This window comes from Halichoerus grypus, chromosome 3, assembly GCF_964656455.1.
Source record: "Halichoerus grypus chromosome 3, mHalGry1.hap1.1, whole genome shotgun sequence".
Taxonomy (NCBI): Eukaryota; Metazoa; Chordata; class Mammalia; order Carnivora; family Phocidae; genus Halichoerus; species Halichoerus grypus.
Genome location: NC_135714.1, coordinates 94,199,782 through 94,224,207, shown reverse-complemented (window position 1 = coordinate 94,224,207; position 24,426 = coordinate 94,199,782). Strand labels below are relative to the sequence as shown.

General features: G+C 36.1%; 1 protein-coding gene across 1 annotated transcript in view; it reads left to right on the top strand.

Annotated features, from left to right (window-relative positions):
* LOC118553816 (bifunctional heparan sulfate N-deacetylase/N-sulfotransferase 4) overlaps positions 1–24,426 on the top strand; it is a 300,517-nt gene that overhangs the window by 182,025 nt on the left and 94,066 nt on the right. Inside the window, exons 6-7 of the mRNA XM_078068202.1 lie at positions 10,618–10,803; positions 12,628–12,756. Coding sequence (XP_077924328.1) covers positions 10,618–10,803; positions 12,628–12,756 — 315 coding nt within the window. The remainder of the gene's footprint in view (positions 1–10,617; positions 10,804–12,627; positions 12,757–24,426) is intronic.

Here is a 24,426-nt window from a genome sequence, read left to right as displayed (position 1 = left end):
ATAGTTTATGCAAATCTATATCTGCAAAGTAATGTGTTTAAATTACTGATTCCAACCCATCAGCTACATAATTGTGTAAGCACCCAATAGGTTTGGAAATGTGTTCAAAATCAGAAAATCAAGGGCATTCTAGCCAGCCTTAAAAAGGGCAAGTTGCCCTCTTCGACATTTCTACTTCACACACACACACACACACACACACACGCACCCTAGCCATCCCACCTAAAATAGTGCTTTATTCCATGAACATAGGCAATCAGAGAATTAAATAATAATAATAATAAAATTTTAAAAATAGCAAATGTATAGTGTGTATAAATTCTTGAGGTACTAAGAATGGAGAGAAGATATGGCAAGATAAATTGAGAATATTATTTAGTTGAGATAAAATTACAAATGAAACAGTGTGAAGATAGTGTAATTTGTATTAATCAAAATTATTTTGAGTACCTTCTTTTCACATGTGTCTGCTTACAGTAACTATAGAAATGGTGTCATAATGGGATGGATAGTACTATGCTTGTTTCCATCTGAGTCTTTAATGTTATCATTTCTTTCAGGTTAAGGGCATTGTGAGAAGCTCTAAATACTTAATATCTGGTACTGTCTCTCTTGTTACTAAATTAAATCTAGAACTAAATCTTTCCATGTAGCAGAGGCAACAATGAAGGGAAAAAGTTACTGAAATGCAGTCTGGCGTTTCATGAGATATTCTCATACCACATCTCTGCCACCCTTCACTCTTCTCAGTTCTTGCTTTCCTCCTTATTCTGCTTATTTCAAGAGCCAATCAGCATAAGCATTCCCTTGAATACACTCTGAACTCCTTTGCACTTCTTGGTTCATCATACTGCAAAGCCTCAACCTTGTTTGGATCCAAATCTCCACCTAATCTATGCCTGTACCCCTGAAACAATGTTTGGCTGGGGCCAACATTTGATTTTTCTCACTTTAAAGTCATGAACACAGACCTCAAGTAGACCCTCAAAACTTCCCAGAAGTTACGCTGCAAGTCCTCACTTTGTTCATCATCTTATTCTCCTAGGCCACTGTTGCATCGTCTCTGCAAACTGCTTCACATCTCCCCCATCCTCATTCTCAGCTGATGATCTTATTTCACTGAAAAAAAAAAAAAAAATCAATAAATTAAAAGGAAACTTCCAGGGGTGCCTGCATGGCTCAGTCGGTTAAGCCTCTGCCTTTGGCTCAGGTCATGATCCCAGTGTTCTGGGATCAAGCCCCATATCAGGCTCCCTGTTCACTGGGAAGTCCGCTTGTCCTTCTTCCTCTGCGCCTCCCCCCTGCTCATGCACTCTTTCTCTCACTTGCGTTCTGTCTCTCTCTCTCTCTCAAAACAAATAAGTAAAATCTTTAAAAAAAAAAAAAAAGGGGAACTTCCACATGCTCCCATTACTACAACTAGCCCTTCAACATGATGATAACAAAATGAAAATATAATAATAGGTATGATTTAACGTAGTCACAGAAAAAATATATAATTATAATAATCTTTACAGACAATTACTCAGTGGCCATTACTATTTAGTAAAAGCTCGTGGAATATATTGTTACCACTTATTAACATAAGCTGTGTTAATAATAACATAAATATAAATTGTGGACTGGCATCCCATGAGGGAAGCACACAATCTTGGCTTCTGCCTTAAAATGATGAATAAAAGAACTAGAAACACAAAGGCCAAATTCTCCACTTTTGCACTCAATCCCACCCCATTCCAACTGTTCAAGAGCATTATTCCAGCAATTCTCCCCTCTCTCCTAAATCATTTCCCTCTCTGTACAAAGATACTGCTATTACTCCCATCTTTAGGTAATCTTGCGCTTAGGTTTGCTGCTCCCTCCAGCTACGGCACCATTTCTAGACTCTCCATTTTAGCAAAACTTCTTGAAATAGTTATTAATACTCACTGTCTCCATTGCAGGTCCTCCCATTCTCTCTTAAATTCATTCTGATGTGCTTTCCTTTCACCTGTCCGTCTGAACTCTTATCCAGTTCACCAGTGCATGTCCAATAGTAAAACCAACGGGCAATTCTTAGTTTCTCATTTAACTTCATCTATTAACAGCACTTGACATTCAGACTCTTTTATCAAACACTTCTTCAGTTGGCTCTCATTTTGTTGTGGGTTCCTAGTATTCCTCCAGTCTCACTTGATACTCTCTTTCTCAGTATATTTCCTGGATGTCTTCTCTTCTCCCTGACTTTGTAATGTTAAATGCCCCAAAGATCTATCCTTAGACTTCTTCTCTATTTATGCATTCATTCTGTTAATCATCTTAATGAGTCTTACGACTCTAAATAAAATTTATGTATTGATAACTCACCAAATTTAGATCTCCAGCTGAACTCTCTCCTCTGAATCCTAAACTTGTTTATTTGACTTCCTATCTGACATACCCAGTTGGATGTCTAATGTCAAACATATGTCCTATCTTTCTCCCCAAAACCTGTTTTAACTTCCCAGTCTCACTTGATGGAAACCCTATCCTGTTAGTTGAGCATTTCTCTCATGTTTTTTAGTCAATCAATCATCCAATCCTGTGGCTCCACAATACATCCAGGACCTAAATGATCCACACCTATTCCTTCTCTGCAGTGATGCTGCATTATAGAGCTTCCATGAAAACATGATCAATGTGAATAGTGCCCCCTGGAGTTGTTCAGTAAATAACTTGTAAGGTTATTTGCAGCAACCCTGACTCTTGACATCACCTCTTATGACTCTCCCCCTTTACTAATTCCACTCCAAAAAACAATTGAATTCTTATTCGTCCTAAAAAGTACCTGAGGAGCTTTTAACTCAGAGCAATGTATGTACTGTCACCTCCTTCCCCAAGTTATCTGTATGGCTTAATTCCTCACAACTTCAGATCTTGATTCAAAATATTAGCTGCTCTAGGAAGCCCTCCTGAATAACCTATTTAATATTGCAACCCATACCCCTTCAAACCTCCCCGTTTCTCTGCTTTATTTCTCTCTGTAGCTCTTAGCATCTTCTAATATATTGTACAACTTAACTACTTATTTTGTGTAATCTTGGTCTCATCCCATTAAAATATATGCTTCCTGATGGCAAAGATCTCTGTCTGTTTTGTTGATTGATATATTTTCAGCACCTAGAATGGTTTATAATACATCATGTATATAATAAATATGTATTGAATAAAGGAAATTAATGAACCAAAGTGTATTGAACATTTTGATTATCAATAAAGTAAGAATTCTAACCACAAAAATTAACAATGCAAATGCCTGATCAACTACATTTCATACAGTGTGAATGAAGATTTAAGTTTTTCTGTTAGTTCCATTTAGGCAACAAAGTAGACCTTCAGCAGGATCAAGAATATTAAAGGGATGAGTCTCAATTGCTCAAAATGGCTCTACTTAGGATCGGAAAGTTCACACTAAACAAGCAACATCATTGTTACGCTATTTCTTTTTCAAAAGAAAAATCCATTTGTAACACAGAGCTCTCCAGAGATTTGTCACCATTTACTAGGCTTCAGTCCAAAAAGTGTCAGGATTGACCCAGCCAATTTCCAGGGTCACACAGTCATTGCTTTTATCACTTATGAAAACAGAAGACAATTTCAGTTCCCAAAACACAGTGGAAAATCAATAATCCTAGGGTCATCCTCAAAGTTGACAATATGATTCCAAGTCCTTATTAAAAGGAAAAATAGATAATGAGATCTATTTTCTTTAGCACTAGTGCTGTTCCCTAGAAGTTGTGTATATGGGAGTACAAATCAATACTTCAAGTTCAACAGGATATTGTTTAATGCATTATATTGTTACTGAAGAAAATGAAGTATATTCATATATGCAGTCATTATTTTACATATTTTCCTTTTATATCCATTCATTAAATATCTATGATTAATTTATTTAATAACTTTTTTTACTTATCACTTCCTTTAAAAATATTTATTAAATACCAACAATGTACCAGGCATGTTGCTAAGTGCTGGGGATATAAAACTATCCTAAATGTATTGTGGGCTGTTTTTACAAACAATATCTCCTGAAATGCAAACATAAGGACATAATAATAGGAAAAATACCATTGGTCTGGTTCTTCGTCATTCCTGTATCAAGACCTCCATCTACTCCAGGTTTCTGTCCAACTGTTTGTGGGAGATCTGGGGATCTCCTATATGGCCATGAGCCTATTTTTCTCCTTTTTATCTCTGGCTCCCTATGGTGTATCAGGTCTTCTAAAAAGTATCTACAGTGACTGACCACAAAATGCAACTCAAAAGTGCTGCTCATGTTCAACCTATGGGCCTCTCTACATTTGCATGTGATACCTACAAATCCCTTTGACTATTTGTTAGTATGTGGTTATCATTTTGAAGGAATATTGCAATGCATGTTGGCACAGAGGCACTTGTGGTCATCCAGATTAATCCACTGGAGCAACGTTCCTTCAATAGAATTTGTCCCGCTTCTTTATGTTACCTACATTATATGGTTTCACCACATGTTGGCCTATGTTAAATACCTGTGGTATTTATTATTTAAGTAAACTGGTCTCATATTTATTTTCTCTGTACGTTACCCCTGGCTGACCAGTACATAAAATTAAACAGTCATACATATTACATTATTACATGAAAGTATCCAGCTAGGCAAATAGGTGTTTGCCATATATCAATGAGTTTTCTTGAAGAAATATTGAGCAGTGCTTTAGCAAACTCTTCCTCTGTTTTCCTAGAATTCAAACCACTGACATCTGTATGAATCCTTTAAACCTTTCATACTTATTACAAAGGGGCAAAAACTACCTGTATCAGTCAGGATTCTGTGGTAGAGGCAGAAGCCACTTGGAGTTATTTGAAGCAGGGGGAGTTTCTTCTTTTTCTTTTTTATTATGTTATGTTAATCACCATACATTACATCATTAGTTTTTGATGTAATGTTCCATGATTCATTGTTTGCTTATAACACCCAGTGCTCCATGCAGAACATGCCCTCTTTAATACCCATCACCAGGCTAATCCATTCCCCCACCCCCTCCCCTTAGAACCCTCAGTTTGTTTCTCAGAGTCCATAGTCTCTCATGGTTCGTCTCCCCCTCCAATTCCCCCCCCTTCATTTTTCCCTCCTACTATCTTCTTTTTTCTTTAACATATAATGTATTATTTGTTTCAGAGGTACAGGTCTGTGATTCAACAGTCTTACACAATTCACAGCGCTCACCATAGCACATACCCTCCCCAATGTCTATCACCCAGCCACCCCATCCTTTCCACCCCCCACCACTCCAGCAACTCTCAGTTTGTTTCCTGAGATTAAGAATTCCTCATAACAGTGAGATCATATGATACATGCCTTTCTCTGATTGACTTATTTCACTCAGCATAATACCCTCCAGTTCCATCCACATCATTGCAAATGGCAAGATTTCACTCTTTTTGATGGCTGCATAATATTCCATTGTGTATATGTCTGTGTGTGTGTGTGTGTGTGTGTGTGTGTGTGTGTGTATATATATATATATACCACCTCTTCTTTATCCATTCATCTGTCGGTGGGCATCTTGGCCATAGTTTGGCTATTGTGGACATTGCTGCTATAAACATTGGGGTACATGTACCCCTTTGGATCAGTACATTTGTATCTTTGGGGTAAATACCCAGTAGTGCAATTGCTGGGGCTTATGGTAGAGCAATCTACACATTTAATGCAATCCCTATCAAAATATCATCCACTTTTTTCAAAGAAATGGAACAAATAATCTTAAAATTTGTATGGAAACAGAAAAGACCCCGAATAGCCAGAGGAATGTTGAAAAAGAAAAGCAAAGCTGGCGGCATCACAATTCTGGACCTCCAGCTCCATTACAAAGCTGTCATCATCAAGACAGTATGGTACTGGCACAAAAACAGACACATAGATCAATGGAACAGAATAGAGAGCCCAGAAATAGAACCTCAACTCTATGGTCAACTTATCTTCGACAAAGCAGGAAAGAATGTCCAATGGAAAAAAGACAGTCTCTTCAACAAATGGTGTTGGGAAAATTGGACAGCCATATGCAAAGGAATGAAACTGGACCATTCCCTTACACCACACACAAAAATAGATTCCAAATGGTTGAAAGACCTCAGTGTGAGACAGGAGTCCATCAAAATCCTTGAGGAGAACACAGACAGCAACCTCTTCAACCTCAACTGCAGCAACTTCTTCCTAGAAGCATCACCAAAGGCAAGGAAAGCAAAGGCAAAAATGAACTATTGGGACTTCATCAAGATAAAAAGCTTTTGCACAGCAAAGGAAACAGTCAACAAAACCAAAAGACAACCGACAGAATGGGAGAAGATATTTGCAAATGACATAACAGATAAAGGGCTAGTTACCAAAATCTATAAAGAACTTATCAAACTCAACATCCAAAGAACAAATGATCCAATCAAGAAATGGGCAGAAGACATGAACAGACATTTTTCCAAAGAAGGTATCCAAATGGCCAACAGACACATGAAAAAGTGTTCAGCATTGCTCGGCATCAGGGAAATCCAAATCAAAACCTCAATGAGATACCACCTCACACCAATCAGAATGATTAAAATTAACAAGACAGGAAACAACAAATGTTGGTGAGGATGTGGAGAAAGGGGAACCCTCCTACACTGTTGGTGGGAATGCAAGCTGGTGCAACCACTCTGGAAAACAGTATGGAGGTCCCTCAGAAAGTTGAAAATAGAGCAGGGGGAGTTTTTATTCAGCAATTTAAGCACCTTCAAAAACTTTAGAAGGGTTGATGGAGCAGATTCTAGGCTGTATTTCTCAGGGGACTCACAAAGCCAGACAGAACTGGTTCCCTAGGAGGACGGCGGGGACACCACTTCAAAAGCTGCCACTGGGGCTTGGGCAGAAGCAATAAGTTTCCACTGCCTCCTTGCAATGGGGCACCAAATACTGCTCCAGGAAACCTTCCTGTTTTCACGACCTCACATGTCAACAACAGGGGCCAGGAGCTGCCATGCTTTAGCATTTGCACACCTACTGCCTTCTGAAATATGTCCTGAGTACATCTAATTGGCTGAATTGTGTTTGCATAAAAAACGATAGCTGCAGAGAAGTTTGGGAAATGTAGAATTTTACTTTATAATCTCTCCAAGTAAAAACCAGTCCAAGTAGATAGGAGTTCCAGTTCAGAAATACATACTGAAGTCAGTTCTCTTTGTAAAGTGCTTCCAATCATTAACTGCGGTTGGGTAGGGCGGAGATCACAGTAGCAACAACTTAGTAGAAAAGCAAATGAAAAACCTATGAATTTAAAAGACTTGGTTATAATTTTAGCTCTGACATTTAGGAATGTGAGCAAGTCATTTGCCTTCCCTGTGCCTCAGTTTCCACATTTGATAATAATATCCGGGCTACCTCACAGGGTAATTATGAGGATCTCGTTAGACATAAATGTGAAAACACTTCATGAATATTAGATACTCAGCAACTGCAAGCAGATACGATCAATAAGAATGATTAAACAAAAATAAAATGAGATCATTTCAGTTACTATTAGATGTTTAGTGTTAAATGCCTTTTATTTTATTCTAGGTCTTGAAAAATGGCAACCTTATTTATATATAGTCTGTAAATTACCACATTATCTCATTTCCTAGTCAACTGAGACCGTAATGTAACTGGGAAGATTTAATCAAGTTAAACTAAATATTTGTGGTGTCATACCACAATATCATAGAAATCTTGGGTCCTATAAGGGACGTTGTTTTAATAAATAATAAATACCATGTTGGAGTTAGTTTATTCTGTCACTTTATGTCTATTCTTATAGTTTCAAATGCTTCCTTTATTCACGTTAGCAAGTCTTTTAAATTTTGTAATTTTTGTGATCTTGTATAGATATAATGTTTAGTTCACTTTTTATTTTTTTTTTTATTTTTTTTTTTTTAAGATTTTATTTATTTATTTGACAGAGAGAGACACAGCGAGAGAGGGAATACAAGCAGGGGGAGTGGGAGAGGGAGAAGCAGGCTTCCCGCGGAGCAGGGAGCCCGATGCGGGGCTCGATCCCAGGACCCTGGGATCATGACCTGAGCCGAAGGCAGACGCTTAACGACTGAGCCACCCAGGCGCCCCTAGTTCACTTTTTAGTTGACCAAACTCTGTGAAGGGTGTTTTAAGCTCTGGACAGTAAAGAACGAAGGTTTCTAGTTCAGCAAGCTTTTTGATAACAGAAAAAGAGTTTCTGGGGAATTACTTTTCATTTTGTGTTATCATTTAGATTGAAAAAGCATAAACTCATAATTATCTAGTGTGATTTACTGTTTTGATTGAGCTCTGGTTGTCAGTGTGATAAGATGACCTTATGAGCAGTATAACATTGAGCCCCCAGAAATCAATAAATATAATAAAATCCTTTTACTGCCCCTTCCTTCCTACTCACTAAATCAATTGCTTTTTACCTTCTGGTTTTTCATGAAAGTTCTACAATTCATTTTACTACCTGTCAAAATTGAAATGTCTTTTTTTTTTTTTTTTCCCTGCGGAGATACAGTTGTTTGATATTTCAATTTTGTTCATGATTTCATTTTTCATCCCTTTGTTTCTAGGACATTTACACACTTACCTTAATGTTCTAGGTCCCAAATTTGGAATAACATATTATACAGGGATAGAAAATGAGGACTAGGACAGTGATCAGTATAGATCATTAGGATTCATACACTGTTATTTTGCAAATCATGGAACAAGATGATTACAAAACTCCATATGAATCATGACAAAGTAATGAGAGTATAACAGATTGTTTTTCCTTTCTTGCAAATCAGGAGTACTTCTCTGAACATCAGTCACATGAGTTCTATTTACCACATAGAAGGCTTTGAACACCTTCAACCCTATATTTCTCCCATGAGGAAGTTCATCTGTATCTCATACCCAGTGCACCCACACTGGCTACCTGATGATACCACTCCTCAGAACACTTTGTGATGATGATTCACTGGGCAATATGGAACTAAGCTAAGAAAACTAAGGCTTTTCCCAGTACGTGTCCCCCAGTGATGTGTCAAAATAACAATAGCTGCCTGCCCTGCTGGCAGCTTCCAAGTAGTTTCGTTATGGAACTTTCCCAACCTTGCCTTGTATTGAAAATATAAGCTGGGAAAAGTATTTTTCTTCTGCACACACCAAGAAATGAATTTTCCCCAGTGCCTAGCAAAAGACTCCAGCTCATTTTATAGCATTGATTTCATAATACAGTCTTTCTACAGAGTCATTTATTGTAATAGATGTTAGAAAACACATCGTCTTGGTGAAAGAGAGGTAAATTTGGCTAAACTATGAGAGTCATTCCATGAAAGGAAAAATGATGGAGCCTTACAAAATATTTAGGGCCCATCTTCTGAGCTGAGTGTGGCATGTGACTTAGGCACTGCAGATATTTGATCCATTCACCATTTGCTTATTATGCCAGACTGAATTCTTTTCCTATGCTGTGTGCCATATAATGGAAAATATAAATGGCAATTGTCAACACTTTTGTGTTCTGTTTATTGATTCAATCAACTTTCATATAATACTGTACACTATCATTTATAACCTCACTGATGAGATTCAATCCTAGAAGGAGTCTTATAAAGCAGATAAGCATTTAAACGGAGAGATATAAAAAAGGAGAAATTAGAAAACTGCAGATCTGTATCATGTACCTTGCAATATAATATCATTCTTCAACATTTTTTTCCATTTTCTTATTTTAAATTTGTTTTCCTTTAGACTCAACTGTTTATCCAAGACAAGCACCTCATAGTAAAGTGTATGTTTCATAATAAGTAAATTGAATTGCTATGAACCAAAACCAAAGGAAGAACCTTAATTTTGCTTTCCCTTTACCCTCTGTAACCAAAACATCACTGGGTGTCATATGACATTTGTCCCCTGGCTTTTAATTGGACCACCAATAATCAGTCTAGTCTGGGTACCCGTGTTCCCTCTACTCTGCACCATTGCAGTAACTTCTAATGCACAACCTTACTTAATTCATTTCCTCCCCACTTTTAGTTCATCTTAACGTGTTGTCACTAGGTCCTTCTTCCAAAAACATAGAGCAGATCATGTCTCTCCATGCTCAGAGAGCTTCCTTATCTACAGTATTTAAGTGGAATTCATTCCAAATCCCTTAGTTAACAGTAAAAGCTCATTACTTTATAGTTCATACTTACCTTTCTGGTCATCTTCAGTGTTACACACACACACACACACACACACACACACACGTACAGCGTGCTCTTCCATCTCTCATATTTGGCACTTGCTCAAGTGACACTGCTTTTCTATCTGGGGAAAGTCCATGTTCTATTCCTATCTTCTTCCAAAACTTTCTGTATTCAAATTTCAGAATTAAACTCACCCACATACCACATTTCAAAGTATTTACTATGTCTATGATACCATGAGTTCTGTAAGATTATGAGCTGTTGAAAGACAAAAGTTCTGTCTTAGGTTTTGGATTTCTTGTACTTAGTATAGAATTCAACATATACTAAATAATGTTTACGGAAACAATTTTAATTGGATTCAATGACCACACTCCATGTGATGTTCTCGCTTTCTTTTAGGAACATGGAATACCCACCAACATGGGCTACGCAGTGGCACCACATCACTCAGGGGTCTACCCAGTCCATATGCAGTTGTATGAAGCTTGGAAGAAGGTCTGGAGTATTCAGGTCACCAGCACTGAAGAATATCCACATTTGAAACCTGCACGGTACCGAAAGGGCTTCATTCACAATAACATCATGGTGAGCATATACTGCTGTGTGTAATGAAGACTCTCAATACCTATATGTGGAATAAATACAAGACATAACGTCAGAGCTCTCTAACAGAATATCATAAGTTCCTAACATACCATGGTGGTAACTGGTCACACATTAACACATTGTTTGGCTAGTGGCTTGCTTCATAAGCTGTGGGTGGTTTGCCAAATCTAAGACAAGATCAAAATCCTGAAAATGAATTTCAAATAAATCATCCATGCAGTTTCTCAATTGAAGTTTCGTCTAGAGACCTTATACTTCTGGGAGTTTCTCCTTGTCTTTTGGAGTTTTCCAGGCAAAATGTCAGTCCATAGATCAAGAAAATAGCTCCCAAATCACTCACTATCAACAGACAGAATCAAACAAATAGCATCTGAAAACTAAACTTATCTACTCAGTTTATTTTGGTTTTCAGACACTTAGAGTATCTTAGGATATTTTTTTCTTATTCTTCTATCTTTTTCTTGCATTCTCTAAAAATGGAGGTAGATATATCTCTTTTCAGATATATTGACTGAAAAAAATAATAATAATCTGATGCAACAGTGGTGTATCAGTTGCTATAAATGAGAACAGAATCAAATGAGTTTTACCTGGTAATTTATAAGTACTCATTGGAATGAAAAAAATATGGTATTCTTCACTTTGAAATAAAATAGCCCATCTTAAAATGTCCATCTCTAATTCCAGTGCCTTAGGTTATGTTCTCATTATCAGTTGCCTAGATCATAGCGAGGGTCTACAAACTGTTCTCCTACTTTAAATATTTACATCTTCCCAATCCATTGTTCAGATTGCTATTAGATCATCATCTATCTAATTACTATCTAAAACCAAAGAAAAGGCACTAACACACATGCCTAGCCACAGCCAGTACTAGAAGACCTTAAAAAGCCTCAGATTTAAATGGAGCTATTCATTATGCAAATAATGGTATTGACATTCGTAAAAATCCAGGAGGTATGGAAAGAATTGCTCTTATATAATTTTGAATTAGAGTGAAAATACCATTTCCCTTTATTGAGTTACATGAACATTTGACTATTATAAAATAAAACAGTCATTTTAACCAATATTACATGCATCCACTTAGTTTGAATTTAATACAAACTATTATAGACATAAAGCAAAGAATAGATAAAATTATAGTTACTCTGTTCAATTGGATGCATTTTTCCATTAGATTATAAACAGTTTATTATTCAAAATCAACTTTTGGAATAAAATTACTTATTTGCTTTCTCTGTTGAACATTCAAATTTATAACAGAATTAACCACAGAATGTACCAGAAGCAGTCATTAGATGGTTTGACTACTACTGTGACTAAAATTTAAAATCAGAGTGTAGTAAAAACAAAATTTATAAAAGTGGAAGAAGTGACGAAAATGGACTGTTTTGAATCTTAGAAACTGAGTACCATGTAAGATTGTATTTCAGAAGCAAGCAGAGTAATGGCCCAATACCATGAAAAATGTAACTTTGGAGAATCTCTACATTTAAATTAAATTAATCCTAAGAAGACTTTTATTTTTTGGCAGTCCTTTAACATAACTCAGCTGGTGGGTGAGATTTATAGCACTTCGTGAAAATGCTTTAGCCTATATGTCCTATAGCTTTGATTTGGCAACTCCTTAGTATTTACGTACTTACACCAACACCGGGTCTTGATTTCAGTAAGATTTGACGTTAGCAGCCAAGGAGAAACTCCAATAGGAAATGATAATTTGCAGACTCTGAGGTCATGAGACAGTGGGGGAGCTCTTAATTAAGTAATGCATATGCTGCTTTCCCCCCTTTTCCTCAGGTCCTCCCTCGACAGACCTGCGGATTGTTCACCCACACTATTTTCTACAAAGAATATCCAGGAGGACCCCAAGAATTGGATAAAAGTATCAGAGGAGGTGAACTTTTCCTCACGATCCTTCTAAACCCGGTATGTATTCTATTTATGCTTTTTATAATAACATGAGAATGTTCAAATACATGTTTCGTTTTGTTTCTATTGCCGATCCTTTCACAAGAATAGTTGGTAAATACTAGCCCTACTAGAAGGAAATTAGACTACATCTCCAAGTTATTCCAATTTGATTTTTAATTTTTATGATCTTCAATCAAGAAAAACACAGATTTGTTAAGAAGCATATGTTGAATTTAACAACTAAATGTAATATAACATCTCAGTGCTGACTTCTATTCTTGAATTGTAGTAAAGACATAATATGCAGCTCTCTAGCCCAAAATTAACATTCACAATGTCATCAGTGAATGCATATTTTGTCCATAAGTTGAGTTTGCTTCTGGCTCAAGATCTCAGTAGGCATACAATTCAGTCTCTAAAAATAATCACAATGTAAAATCACATTGAAAATATGTAACTAGGTATTATCTTTGTATACCAGGGCCCTCTGAGGCCTATTTAAAAAATCTCCACTAATTTTATTTGGAATGAAAATGGAAAATTTGACCCTTTTTTCTTTAATTGTGTCCCTTTATCTTTCAAAGTTTTACAGTTTTATTTCCTTTTATGTGTGTAAAAGTATATCAAGGTAGGGATATGGTATAATTAGATAATGTTGAAATTATTTCAGCTTTCTGATTTTTCTCCCATAAATGTTCCATTTCTGAGGTTCTACAAAAGCATCTCCTCTTTTACATCTTAGTGTGCCCCCAAAATATGAAGTAGCGGCTAGTATGCTATGCCCACTTTGTTTAATGTAACAAATTTTCAAACTCAGAGAAAAAGATTCATGCATTAAACAAAATGACAGCTCAGTTGTCTGTGGTGAAGGTGTGTTTAAAATGAATTATTTAGATAATTTGTCTATGGTATTTTAAATTCCTGAAGAAGTCAAATAAAAACCTACATTGTGTAAAAAATGAAAACTTGCAAAATGGATTAAACGTGTAGGGGAGTGGGGGTTAAAATGCTTTAAGTATGAATAAATATGAATAATCAAAAAACCTTTCCCTCAAATGGCATAGTTATTGAAAACAAAACAAAATTTAAACAAGGTATGTTGTGTTGGCGTGGCACTATTCTAGTGAAGAGTTTGAACGCTCTATGATCTTTTACAAGAAACCATTTCTCAGAGCTTGCTTGCTCTTCTGTAAAACAAGCTAGTTGAGCTAAATAATCTTCAGCATGCCTCAAAGGTATCCCTTATGGACATAAATCTGAGATATTCCAATGTTTTGTGTATAATTCAAACTCATTGACACTTAAAAGATATCAGGATATTCTGTAAGTATTTTTTTGGAAATTGAGGTGTGCATGTAAATGTTAATGAAAGCAAATGTGGAAAATCTTTCTGTTTACCCCTTTCCTCACTAGTTGAGATTTTGATCTCCACAAAGGCAAGGGTCATTTTTTCATACCTTTTTCATTCCACAGCTACACTCTTGACCCCAAATCTGCTCTACCATTTCCTAAGGGGAAGTGGATAAGCATCAGAACACTGATGATTGCCTCCCCTAAAACTCTTTCCCCCAGATCTGATTGCTGTTGCTATAAATTATCTGAATACCTGTCTACTTGTCATTAAAGAGATGGAGTTAAAACTTTTTTTTTTTAATTTTGAATTCAGTACCATACCCCTCATAAAGGGTCGTTCAGGGACTCATAGTTGGTTCTTTAAATAAAATCATCATAAGATGACATTGGCATCTAGTATTTCTACCAAACTTGTGAACTCACAAAACAACACTAACTACTGTAAACCTTGCTTAAAAACATTATCAATGTCATACAGATCGATTTTAATTACAGAAGGAATGGAACAGTGGAAGAGGGATGTTTCAGGAGGCTTCTTGTATCCATTCACAACTGTGCTTGCTTTATCATTGTGAATTGATGGTGAACTCAAAATATGATACATGAATAAAGAAGAGAGACCTGGATAGACACAGCTAGAGATGGTTAATAGTGTGGATAGGACATCATGAAGTATGGTAATATGAAGCCTGTACCTGGCAAATAGTGGCCCACAAAGATGTGAAATTAAGGAACAATGTTGCTTAAAACATGGATAGTGTACACTCATAAGCAATCTAGGGAGATGCTACTCGTCGGCTCTCTAGGGAGACAGGCAGCATCTGGTGGTGGTATCCGTTAAAATGGGGATTAATTCCAGACCTGTGTAGGCAGAAGTACAAGATGTATTAGTCAGCATTCTCCAGAGAAACAGAACCAGGAGGGTGAGGGATGGGAGGGAGATAGAGAGATTTATTATAAAGAATTTGCTCATGTGATTATGTAGGTTGACAGGTCTCAAGATCTGCGGTTGGCAAGCTGCAGACCCAGAAGAACCAATGGACTCATTCTAGTACAAGTCCTAAGGACTTACCTTAGGCCTGGGAATCAGGAGAGCTGATGGTGTAGTTCCAGTCTAAAAGGTGCCAATGTCAAGACCCAGGAAGAGCCAATGTTTCAATCCAAATCTGAGGGCAAGAAAACAAACAAACAATCAGTATTCTAGCTCAAAGACCATCAATCAGGAGTTCCCTGTTACCCAAGGATGGTGAGCCTTTTTGTTCTATTCAGGCCTTCAACTGATTGGATGAGGTCCACCCACATTAGGGAGAGCAATCTGCTTTACTCAGTAGACCAATTCAATTGTTTATCATCCAAAACACCCTCACAGACACACCCAAAATAATATTTGAGCAAATATCTAGTCAGTCTGGGGCCCAGTCAAGCTGACACATAAATTAACTACCACACCAGATGAGAGACTTAATGTGAATGAAATGAAATGGGCCATACTGAAAGAGGGGAAGAAGTGATGAATGAAGAAGCTTGGAATGTAAGCTTTGAAGTTTTTTGTGCATTTGTGCCATTATGAATAGAGAGGAACCTTAGGTGGTGGGCTATGGTCAATACACTGATATGGAGAAAAGAAATAAGATGCTTAATTACAGTTTCAGGTTAGATGGTTCCAGCAAGTCTGGCTAGGAATGGGCTTATGGGAATGGAGTGAGGACAGAAGAAAACAAAAAGAGAAAATTCATACTGACCCCCAGCCCTCCCCTTTGATCTATTCTTTTTCTCCAACCTACGCTTAATTCTTTGTCAGAGTAAAAAGTATCTCTTTTACTCTGTCACCAAAATCATGCTCAAGAAAACATCTGAAAGTTCATTGATGAGAAGGTATGCTATTGATATGAGTTAATTAATATGCTAATTCTAAGAATATTTATATTCTAACAGAGCCAGTTCCCAAAGGAGAGGTCTATGATTGCATTATTTTAGATATCAAAGTCCCTTGTGAAAATAAGTATTTATTAGGAAACATTCAACATCCATGAAATCACCTGCAGATGACCACTTCCTCTACCTACTGTTCCAAACGACTTGCAATGTGGAAAAGTGATTTTTGTGAGGACTTTTAAGTAGGATAAGTGATCACTAGTGTTAGCATAAACTCTAAAGATTAAAGGCCAAACTAGCTTTAATTTGTTTTTCATTGATGAACTATATTTTCACATCACAGAAATACTATAGTAATCATAGATACGACATCTTTCTTGTATGGTCATTTTCTCTATGGGTTTGTTAAATAGTGTATAGATTTCCGTTTGTAGCATTGGGTATTTTCTATGTTGATGAATGGATGAATAAGGATATAGACAGCATGACACAAAGCTAGCCGTGATAGTAAATACTCCAGAATAATATTAATATCCAGTTTTTCTTAGCACATTAGAATGATAGACAAAATCTAGCAAGATGAAAATTAACAGGAAATAATGCAAACCCCCAAAATTATTTTCAAAGAAAATAGTGGTACAATTTCAGCATTATATAAGGATAAATATTGTATAACAGTAGATTAAATCTGCCAGAAAGTTGTATGGGCTGCATTATGACATATTAAGTTCCTTGTCTTGAAGTTTCCCAAACAGAAATGTTATAAGAATATGGAATCTATTACATTAACATCTCATTTGATGCTTACAAATCTGTGATTCTATTCTTACTCAACTAGACATGGGGTATATCTCTTTCATTGTAAAACATTAAAACATATAAAGTAGGTTTAATGTTAAATATTACAAACCAGCATTATAAATTGGTTATACTCTGTGATTGTAAGGTCAGAGGAAAAGAAGAAAGAGTAACTTATCAACATGTATACAAATACGAGAAGAGACAAAATGGAAAGTATTTCAGTGGCGGATGTATTAAAGGAAATGTATTGAGAAGAAAAAAATTTTACGTTATCAGTATACTGAAAGAAATATTACTGCTGGATTTTGCAGAACTATTTTGAATAGATTGGTAGTGTCTGGATTCATTTGTATGTAAACATCCTATGAGGTTAATAAAAGCTGGAAAAAGTATATGAGGGAATGTTCTGGAATCTCCCTCTCTAGAGTACTTTAAAATAGAATCAACAACTATAAAGTTCTTTCTTATTGCCTTGGGAGTTCATCTGCCTAAAGGAAGGGAACTGGATTAAATAACCTTGAAAAGTTCCACACATTTTTTTTCCTGGTTTATAACTTCCACAACTCTGCTCTGAAGTCAAAAAGGCACAAACCTTTCTGCAGAAATGGACCCATAAATACACAGAACAAACTGGTGTTGCCAGTGGGTAGGGAGGGTGGGGGATGGACAAAGTGGACAAAGAGAATGAGAGGCACAGGCTTCCAGTTACGGAATTAATTAGTCATGGGGATGAAAGGCACCGGATAGGAAATAGAGTCAGTGGTGTTAGAATAGCAGTGTATAGTGACAGTGGGAGCTGTACTTGTGGTGAGCTGAGCATGACATAGAGGCTTGTCTCATCACTACGGGTACACCTGAAACTAATGTAACATTGTGTGTTAACTATACTTTATTTTTTTTTAGAAAATGATATCATAACACAAAAGGGTGGGGGGAGCGTGAACCACATCAAGACCAGGGCAGTTTCATCGTCTAGCTTCCGACTTAGGGATTCACATTATTTTGTATTGTTCCCTCTAGAATAGACCTGTATCATTTCTGTACTCAAAAGTCTCTAATATTTTTTCTTTATGTATTTTCAAGGTTTTGGATTTTTTTTTTTTTTGGTAACTCTAGCTGGCATCCTGCTTCTATGAATATTTTAAAATATGTCATTATTTTCTGGGATGCCTGGCTGACTCAGTCGGAAGGAGCGTGGGACTCTTGGTCTTGGGGTCATGAGTTTGAGCCCCATGTTGTGTGTAGAGATTACTAAAATAAACAAACTTTAAAAAAAGTAAATTAAATTAAATATGTCACTATTTTCTAATCTTAAATTAAATTAAATATGTCACTATTTTCTAATCTACCATAAGACAGAAAATACAAATCGGAATATATTTTACATCTTGACTCACATATGAACTCCTGTTACTCTTGTGTGTTAGATCTTTTGCTTCAACAAACTGCAAAGAATAGGGTTTCTTGATTTCCTTCAATACCAACTTGTTTTGCCCAGATGAATCTAACAACTGGAAATTAAGTGATATGAGGGCCATTTGAATGGCATTTCAAAAGAATAGCTAGGCATCTGTCCACTTAGCATTCGGATAACTTCCTCCTATTTTTCTTAGATTCTATCATGACCTCATCACATATTGATATTTTCCTGCACTGCTCCACACTTGTCAAATACTAACATGTATTTCCCTGGTGCCGAATCCTTCCTGTATTTTCAATATAATCTTTGTTCAGACAGGAAGAAATATAATTTAATCATGTATGAGGTGAAACAGCTTATACCAGGTAACCCACCATCATTCAAGTCGAGACACTACCCTATAAAATATGCAGCAACTGACAATAATAAAGGAAGTCTGGAGTCTTATCAGATGGTGTCACCAGTAACTATAAAAGCTTGAAATGATATGTTCTACCGGACTGAATTTTTTTTGACTCATTTTAACTTTGTGCTACACAAAGAACAATATGAAAATAGAATTTTCTAAGTTTCTTAGCAGATAAGCTTTAAAAATGTTCAGATTCTAGAATGTTTTAAAATGGGAGTACTGGGGTCAGGAAATCTATGTTTTCCGAAGTTCAAAGCAGTGTCTAGACTCACTAACCCTTGCCTGTATTTTGGCCAATTGCAAATCCAGGTGAAGAAAAAATATGTGCCTGAAAGAGCGGTGTACTTGAAATTGACAGTAGAGTATAATGGAACTGCAGTGATATACTTCTCCATGTGCTGTCTGCTGAACATTCATACTCCGAGACTGCTTAATGAGCTTTCCTTCTTCGTGTATATCAATCTCCAAGTTTGTGGAATCTAATAGCAGGTGCAGTACATTTTTGGATTAGTGCTGGCTCTTAAGACAAAGTAGGTAAGGCATAAGAAAACATCAACATGAATAGCCTGAACCAAACTTTAAGTTCTTTTAGTGCTGAACTAATACAGAATCAGATATGTAAGATAATTCCCAGGAGCATATTTTATGTGCAGCACAATAGAAAATGCAAGAAACATCCCAAGTCTATTTTAGAGCAGATTATAAAGAATTATTGATTACTGATATCAAGACATCCAAGTATTCTTTGATGATCCTGATTTTGATTTCTTATAAATGCTGCACTTTATAGAAAATTGTAACAATCAAATAATATTTCATGTAGAACAAACAATTACATATTCTGTCAAAATATACTTCTCTACAAAATAATATATTAATAATTCTAACTCGGGGTCACAGGAGATTTTTACATGTGTTCCAGCACTGCTTATTTAAAATAAATAAACAAATAAATTGACTTCTAACTTTGCTCTACTATAGTGAAATCTGCTTCTTATCTGGGCAGGGATTTTGAAGCAATTAGTGTTACTGGGAGCTGTGGGGCATAGAGCCTGGAAGAAGAGCCACCAACTGTGAAAAGAATGGACCCCTGTAGAGTATATAGATTGTGGAAAATTCTATTTCCACTCACTGAAAGATCTACAGTCACCTCTTTTTTTCCTTTATCTGTTTTTTTTTTTCCTTAAAGATTTGCAGGACTAACCTTTACAAAAGGACATAAATCACCACTTCTGAAGTGATTCACACTCACAGCAGGGACTTTGTAAAATCTTGAGTCACCTAAGATCCTTGGCCTCACTATGTATGATATTATTCTTTCTATTCACACCAAAAATCAGGATCAGAGTTAGTACAAGGATCTAGAGAATGTGAAGAAATTTTGCTCTTTTCTAATTTGGGGGGTACTGCAGTTTTTGTTTAATTTTCCATAGTAGGATTTACACAGAAATTAGAACAGAACATTTTTGTCTTCTAAACCTGAACTCTCTCTTCATCAAATAAGAGGAAGATTGCTATTATTGTGTAGACATGCTTCTTTCTAATGCAATGGTTGCTACAGATCCTGATGGAATATAATTTACATTCATATATATATTTCTAGACCATGAACAAATCCATAAAATTGCTTTGGTTTTTTTCAATTTTGTTTCCCTAGAAAAATAAATGAAAGAGCAATATTTTATTGGGGAAGTCTATTTCATCTAGCGTAACTGGATCATTTAGTTTTCCCAATGCATGTTATGAAAGGTGGTGGAATAGCTCTTTAGCATAAATAAATTTTCAACAGCAAAAAATGCAACCTCCTATTTATGTGGATGTTAGTCAATAGATAAACCTTTTTTTCCCTTTTCTTTATTTTGAAACTTGTAATATGGAAGTATTAGGTGCATGATGTTCTTGACATTCAGGTATAGTTTGGAGGTGAAATCAGTCCATTTGTGGTAATAAGAAAAAAATAAATAAAACCTCTCTGCCTCACTGTTTATATGGCTTAGTGGGTTGGTGGGATAGTAGGAAGGTAAGTGGGTTTTGTAGGACTTCACAATGTGTGCTTTTTTCGGTTTGTGAGTTTTCACCTCATCCTTGATTTTATCATCTCTTTCACAAATTATGTAACACCTAACTATTTCAATATACCTTGTTTCTTTTTCTTCATATTTTTTTCCTAATTTTGAAGTACAGTGAAGTAGAAAGACCATTTGTATCACTTTATTTCACTTTGTTCATTCCTACTTCATTTTCCCCTGGCTATTCTGAGGAGTCAGACTAATGTGAAGATAAAAATATGAGCTCTTTCCTAAAACATGTTGGTATTTTCATATTTTTTTTAATAACTGGAGACCAAATCATTTAGTCTCAATTTTCCATTAGTGGTTACATGCTGATATAATGAGTATTTATGTAAATACTTAATTAACTGGTATCCATCGAGGAATTGAAAAGAAAAAGTCTTATAATTTCTATCCTTAGTCTTATCAGCAGATGGCCAAAAAGATTCTATCACTAAAGTTAGCTTGAGCTGACATTTATTTGTTAAATTTTTATTTGAGATTGACCTACTCTTAAATGTAAGAATTATTGATAAATATAATTGGAAATCTGGTGCTTAATTTATAATGAATTGTTACAGTTGCTTAGAGGGCAAACCCCCACCGCTATTTTTATCTCAATTATTTCTTTTTTTATTCGATTTTTTAAGGAGATCATCCTGATGACCCTATCAGTTAGTTCTAATGTGTGGATATTCATACATGCGCATAACTCAGTCAAGGAATGCACAGGAATGCTGTCCAGAGGAGTTGATATTTAGTAGAGATTCATCAGGCAAATGAGGTGGCACGGTGGGGCTGTGGAGTGGGAGTATGCAGTAGGAGGTTTTCCAGTCAGAGAGAAGAGATACAGAAAGTTAGAGAGGGTAAAATAGGCATCGCAAGTTTGGGAACTGTACATGTTTGGGTTTTGCAGGAGTGCAAGATGAAGATAAAGTTCTAAGAGTAGGTAAGAGTAAGATCATAAAAGTTTTGTATGACATGTTAACAGTTTGAATATCATTATTCTGTTGTAGGAAGGGAAGGAATTTGAGCAAGGGAGCGACGGAATCAAATATCAACTGTTATTTGTAATTTTAGCTGACATTTCAGGGTCTGTCCTAGATAGAGGACATTAGTATACACTCCCCCTTATGCCGACAGTACTTCGTGCCTCCACCTCACTCTTTATGCCTCAGATTTCATCTCTACTGTCTCTTCCTCGCCTGGGCTCTCACAGGTTTAGGACGTGACTCGGCTGCTACGTATACACACGGAGCCACATACACAACACTGAGTGCAGTGGTATCTTTATGTTTCCTGAGTATTCTCTTTCTCACCTGTGCTATGTGCACCCCCAGGCATGAAGTGTTGGTTTAATAAGTATTTGTTGAATAAACCCATAAATGGGTGATAGCATCACAGCTGCATCTGTCTACCATGTGCTGTTTCACACCAGTTGTTAGAGCAGCGTCAAAAGCAAAGGGAAAGGAAGGGAGAACGAGGGAGTAGAAAGGAAAGTAGAGGCAGGGGAGAGGTGACAAGGAAAGGAGAGGGGGGATATGGAAAGGAAGGGAAGAAAGGGAAGGGGAGGGAAAGTAAGGGAAAGAATCAAGGATGGAAAGAAGAAAAAAAATGGAAAACCATTCCTTTCTCTTTCATCAAATCAGACAGGCCGCAGGAATGTAACCTACCTAGTAACCAAAATTCAGAAGATCTTATTTTATTTTATTATTTTTATTAATTATAAGAAAAAGTCATATCATATTCCTAAGGCTTCCGAATTTCTCTGTTTGTAAAATGGGGAAAATAATGTTAGTCCCCTTGCTGTTTTACACAGATAGTATGAAATGTGATAAAACAAAGTAAGTGCTTTGATTTTTCAGAGAAAACATAAATAATTTGGATAGAATTCTTATTTGAAAAAGTAGAAGTATATATCATTTTTATTATCAAATGATATTTGAGGTATGTTAGCAGCCCATAAACTCTGGGTTTATTTACAGTTTGAATTTTGCTTGATTGTTTCTCCCTGCTGGAACACATAAATCAGGGGATAAAGACATCCTCTTTTTACCAAGGCTTTTAGTTCATTATGTTTTGCTTCTGAAAACATTCTTGGTTGTGTTACTTTATTGTGCTTTCTGAGCTATTTTTAAATGATAACATTTCTATCATTATTCTTTATTCCAGTGAAACAAATTGAGTCATCAAATGCAGTGCTTTCTTGGCCCCTCAAGACTGCTTTTTTAATTTGGTTTTGGTATCTACCAAAGTACCTCAGATGTTTTTGTCAAAGGTTTTGGTTTTGTGGTTAGTGTTGCTGATTGTATTATTATTGTTAACAATAGAGAGGTTTTCTGGAAATGCTAGGTCCATACTTTTTTAATACTTTATAGTGAACATTGTCTGTTGTGGAAATTTTGCTCAAGTGAGGAATACATAGAATTATAGCAATCTCTGTGTTTAGTACATAAAAATTAATTATATGAAAAATGGAAGATTTCCCAATTGTTACATAATTATAGATAATTTAGATGAACGAGTTGAACTCAATAGAAATAAGAAAACCCAATCCCACAGACTAAATAGAAAACTCTAGACTGGATTTCATTACTTATCACAAAGGGAAAGGATACTCTTCATGTCTACAATCATTGATCCTATAGATCTGTCTCCATTGAACTTCACACCTAACAGAACAGTCAGCGTTCAATTACCTCTGTGAAAACATTAACTAAAACTAGAGAAGGAGCCAAGAGATTTAAAGTAAAGAAAAGGTCGTGTTCTTGTAAACGGCAAGTTCACAACTGCCAACATCCTTTAGAACTATGTGAAAATTACTAGCTTGAACAATGTAAAAGATTCCAAGCATGAAGTGTTTCCCTGATTTATAATTGTCACTTTTAACACGATTTAAGGTATCCAATAATGGCATTCAAAGTATAAAGTGTAAGTAGCGGAATTTTGCTCCTTCTTGAAGCTGTTATTATATCCACTTAAATTCTCTTTCACACACAGGTACACATTCAAATCAAATGTGAATAAAAGATGTGACTTGAAAATTGCCATCCTCCTGAAATTTCTTTTCAGAAGCCCATTCTGTAGTTCACTTAAACAACTTGCTCAAGCAATCAAATCTATATAGGCAGAGCTTTCTACATGGGCTCATATGTTACGCTCATAAACACAGAGTTTAAGAATTATGAGCTATTTAGAGAAATAAAAAAGAAACTTAAACACATCACATTGCCCCGAATTGGAAGTAGCTTTTATCCTATCCTTTGCCAAATGCTTCTTTAAAAAGTATATGCTATAGCATATAATGACTCTTGAACCTTTAGTAATTTAGATTTTGAAAGAGAAACTCATCTATAAGCAAGCACAGCCATAGCGACTCACAGTGCAAGGAACCATTAGCTGAATTATTATGGTTTAGGTAATGACTTTCTAGTGAGAAAACTCCCAGTAACATCAGGACACATTACTTTTACAAGATGTGCCCATAGTAGGTCCTATTACATATCTGTTGAATGAATAAGTCCATCAGTAAGTACTGCCAACCCTACTTCCAAAATATATCCCAATTAGTGCTTTTTTTCTTTGCATCTCCGCAGTGAGCCTACAAGACAGGGGCTCCATTATCTCTCTCTCAGACAACTGCCACCATTCCGGCCACACAGAATCCATTATTCCAAGAGCAGTCAGGGTGATGTTGTTAAATGCACAATAAAGCATGTCACAGCCATTCTTAAAGCCCTCCAGTGGCACCTCACTTAATCTTAGAGTAAAATTCA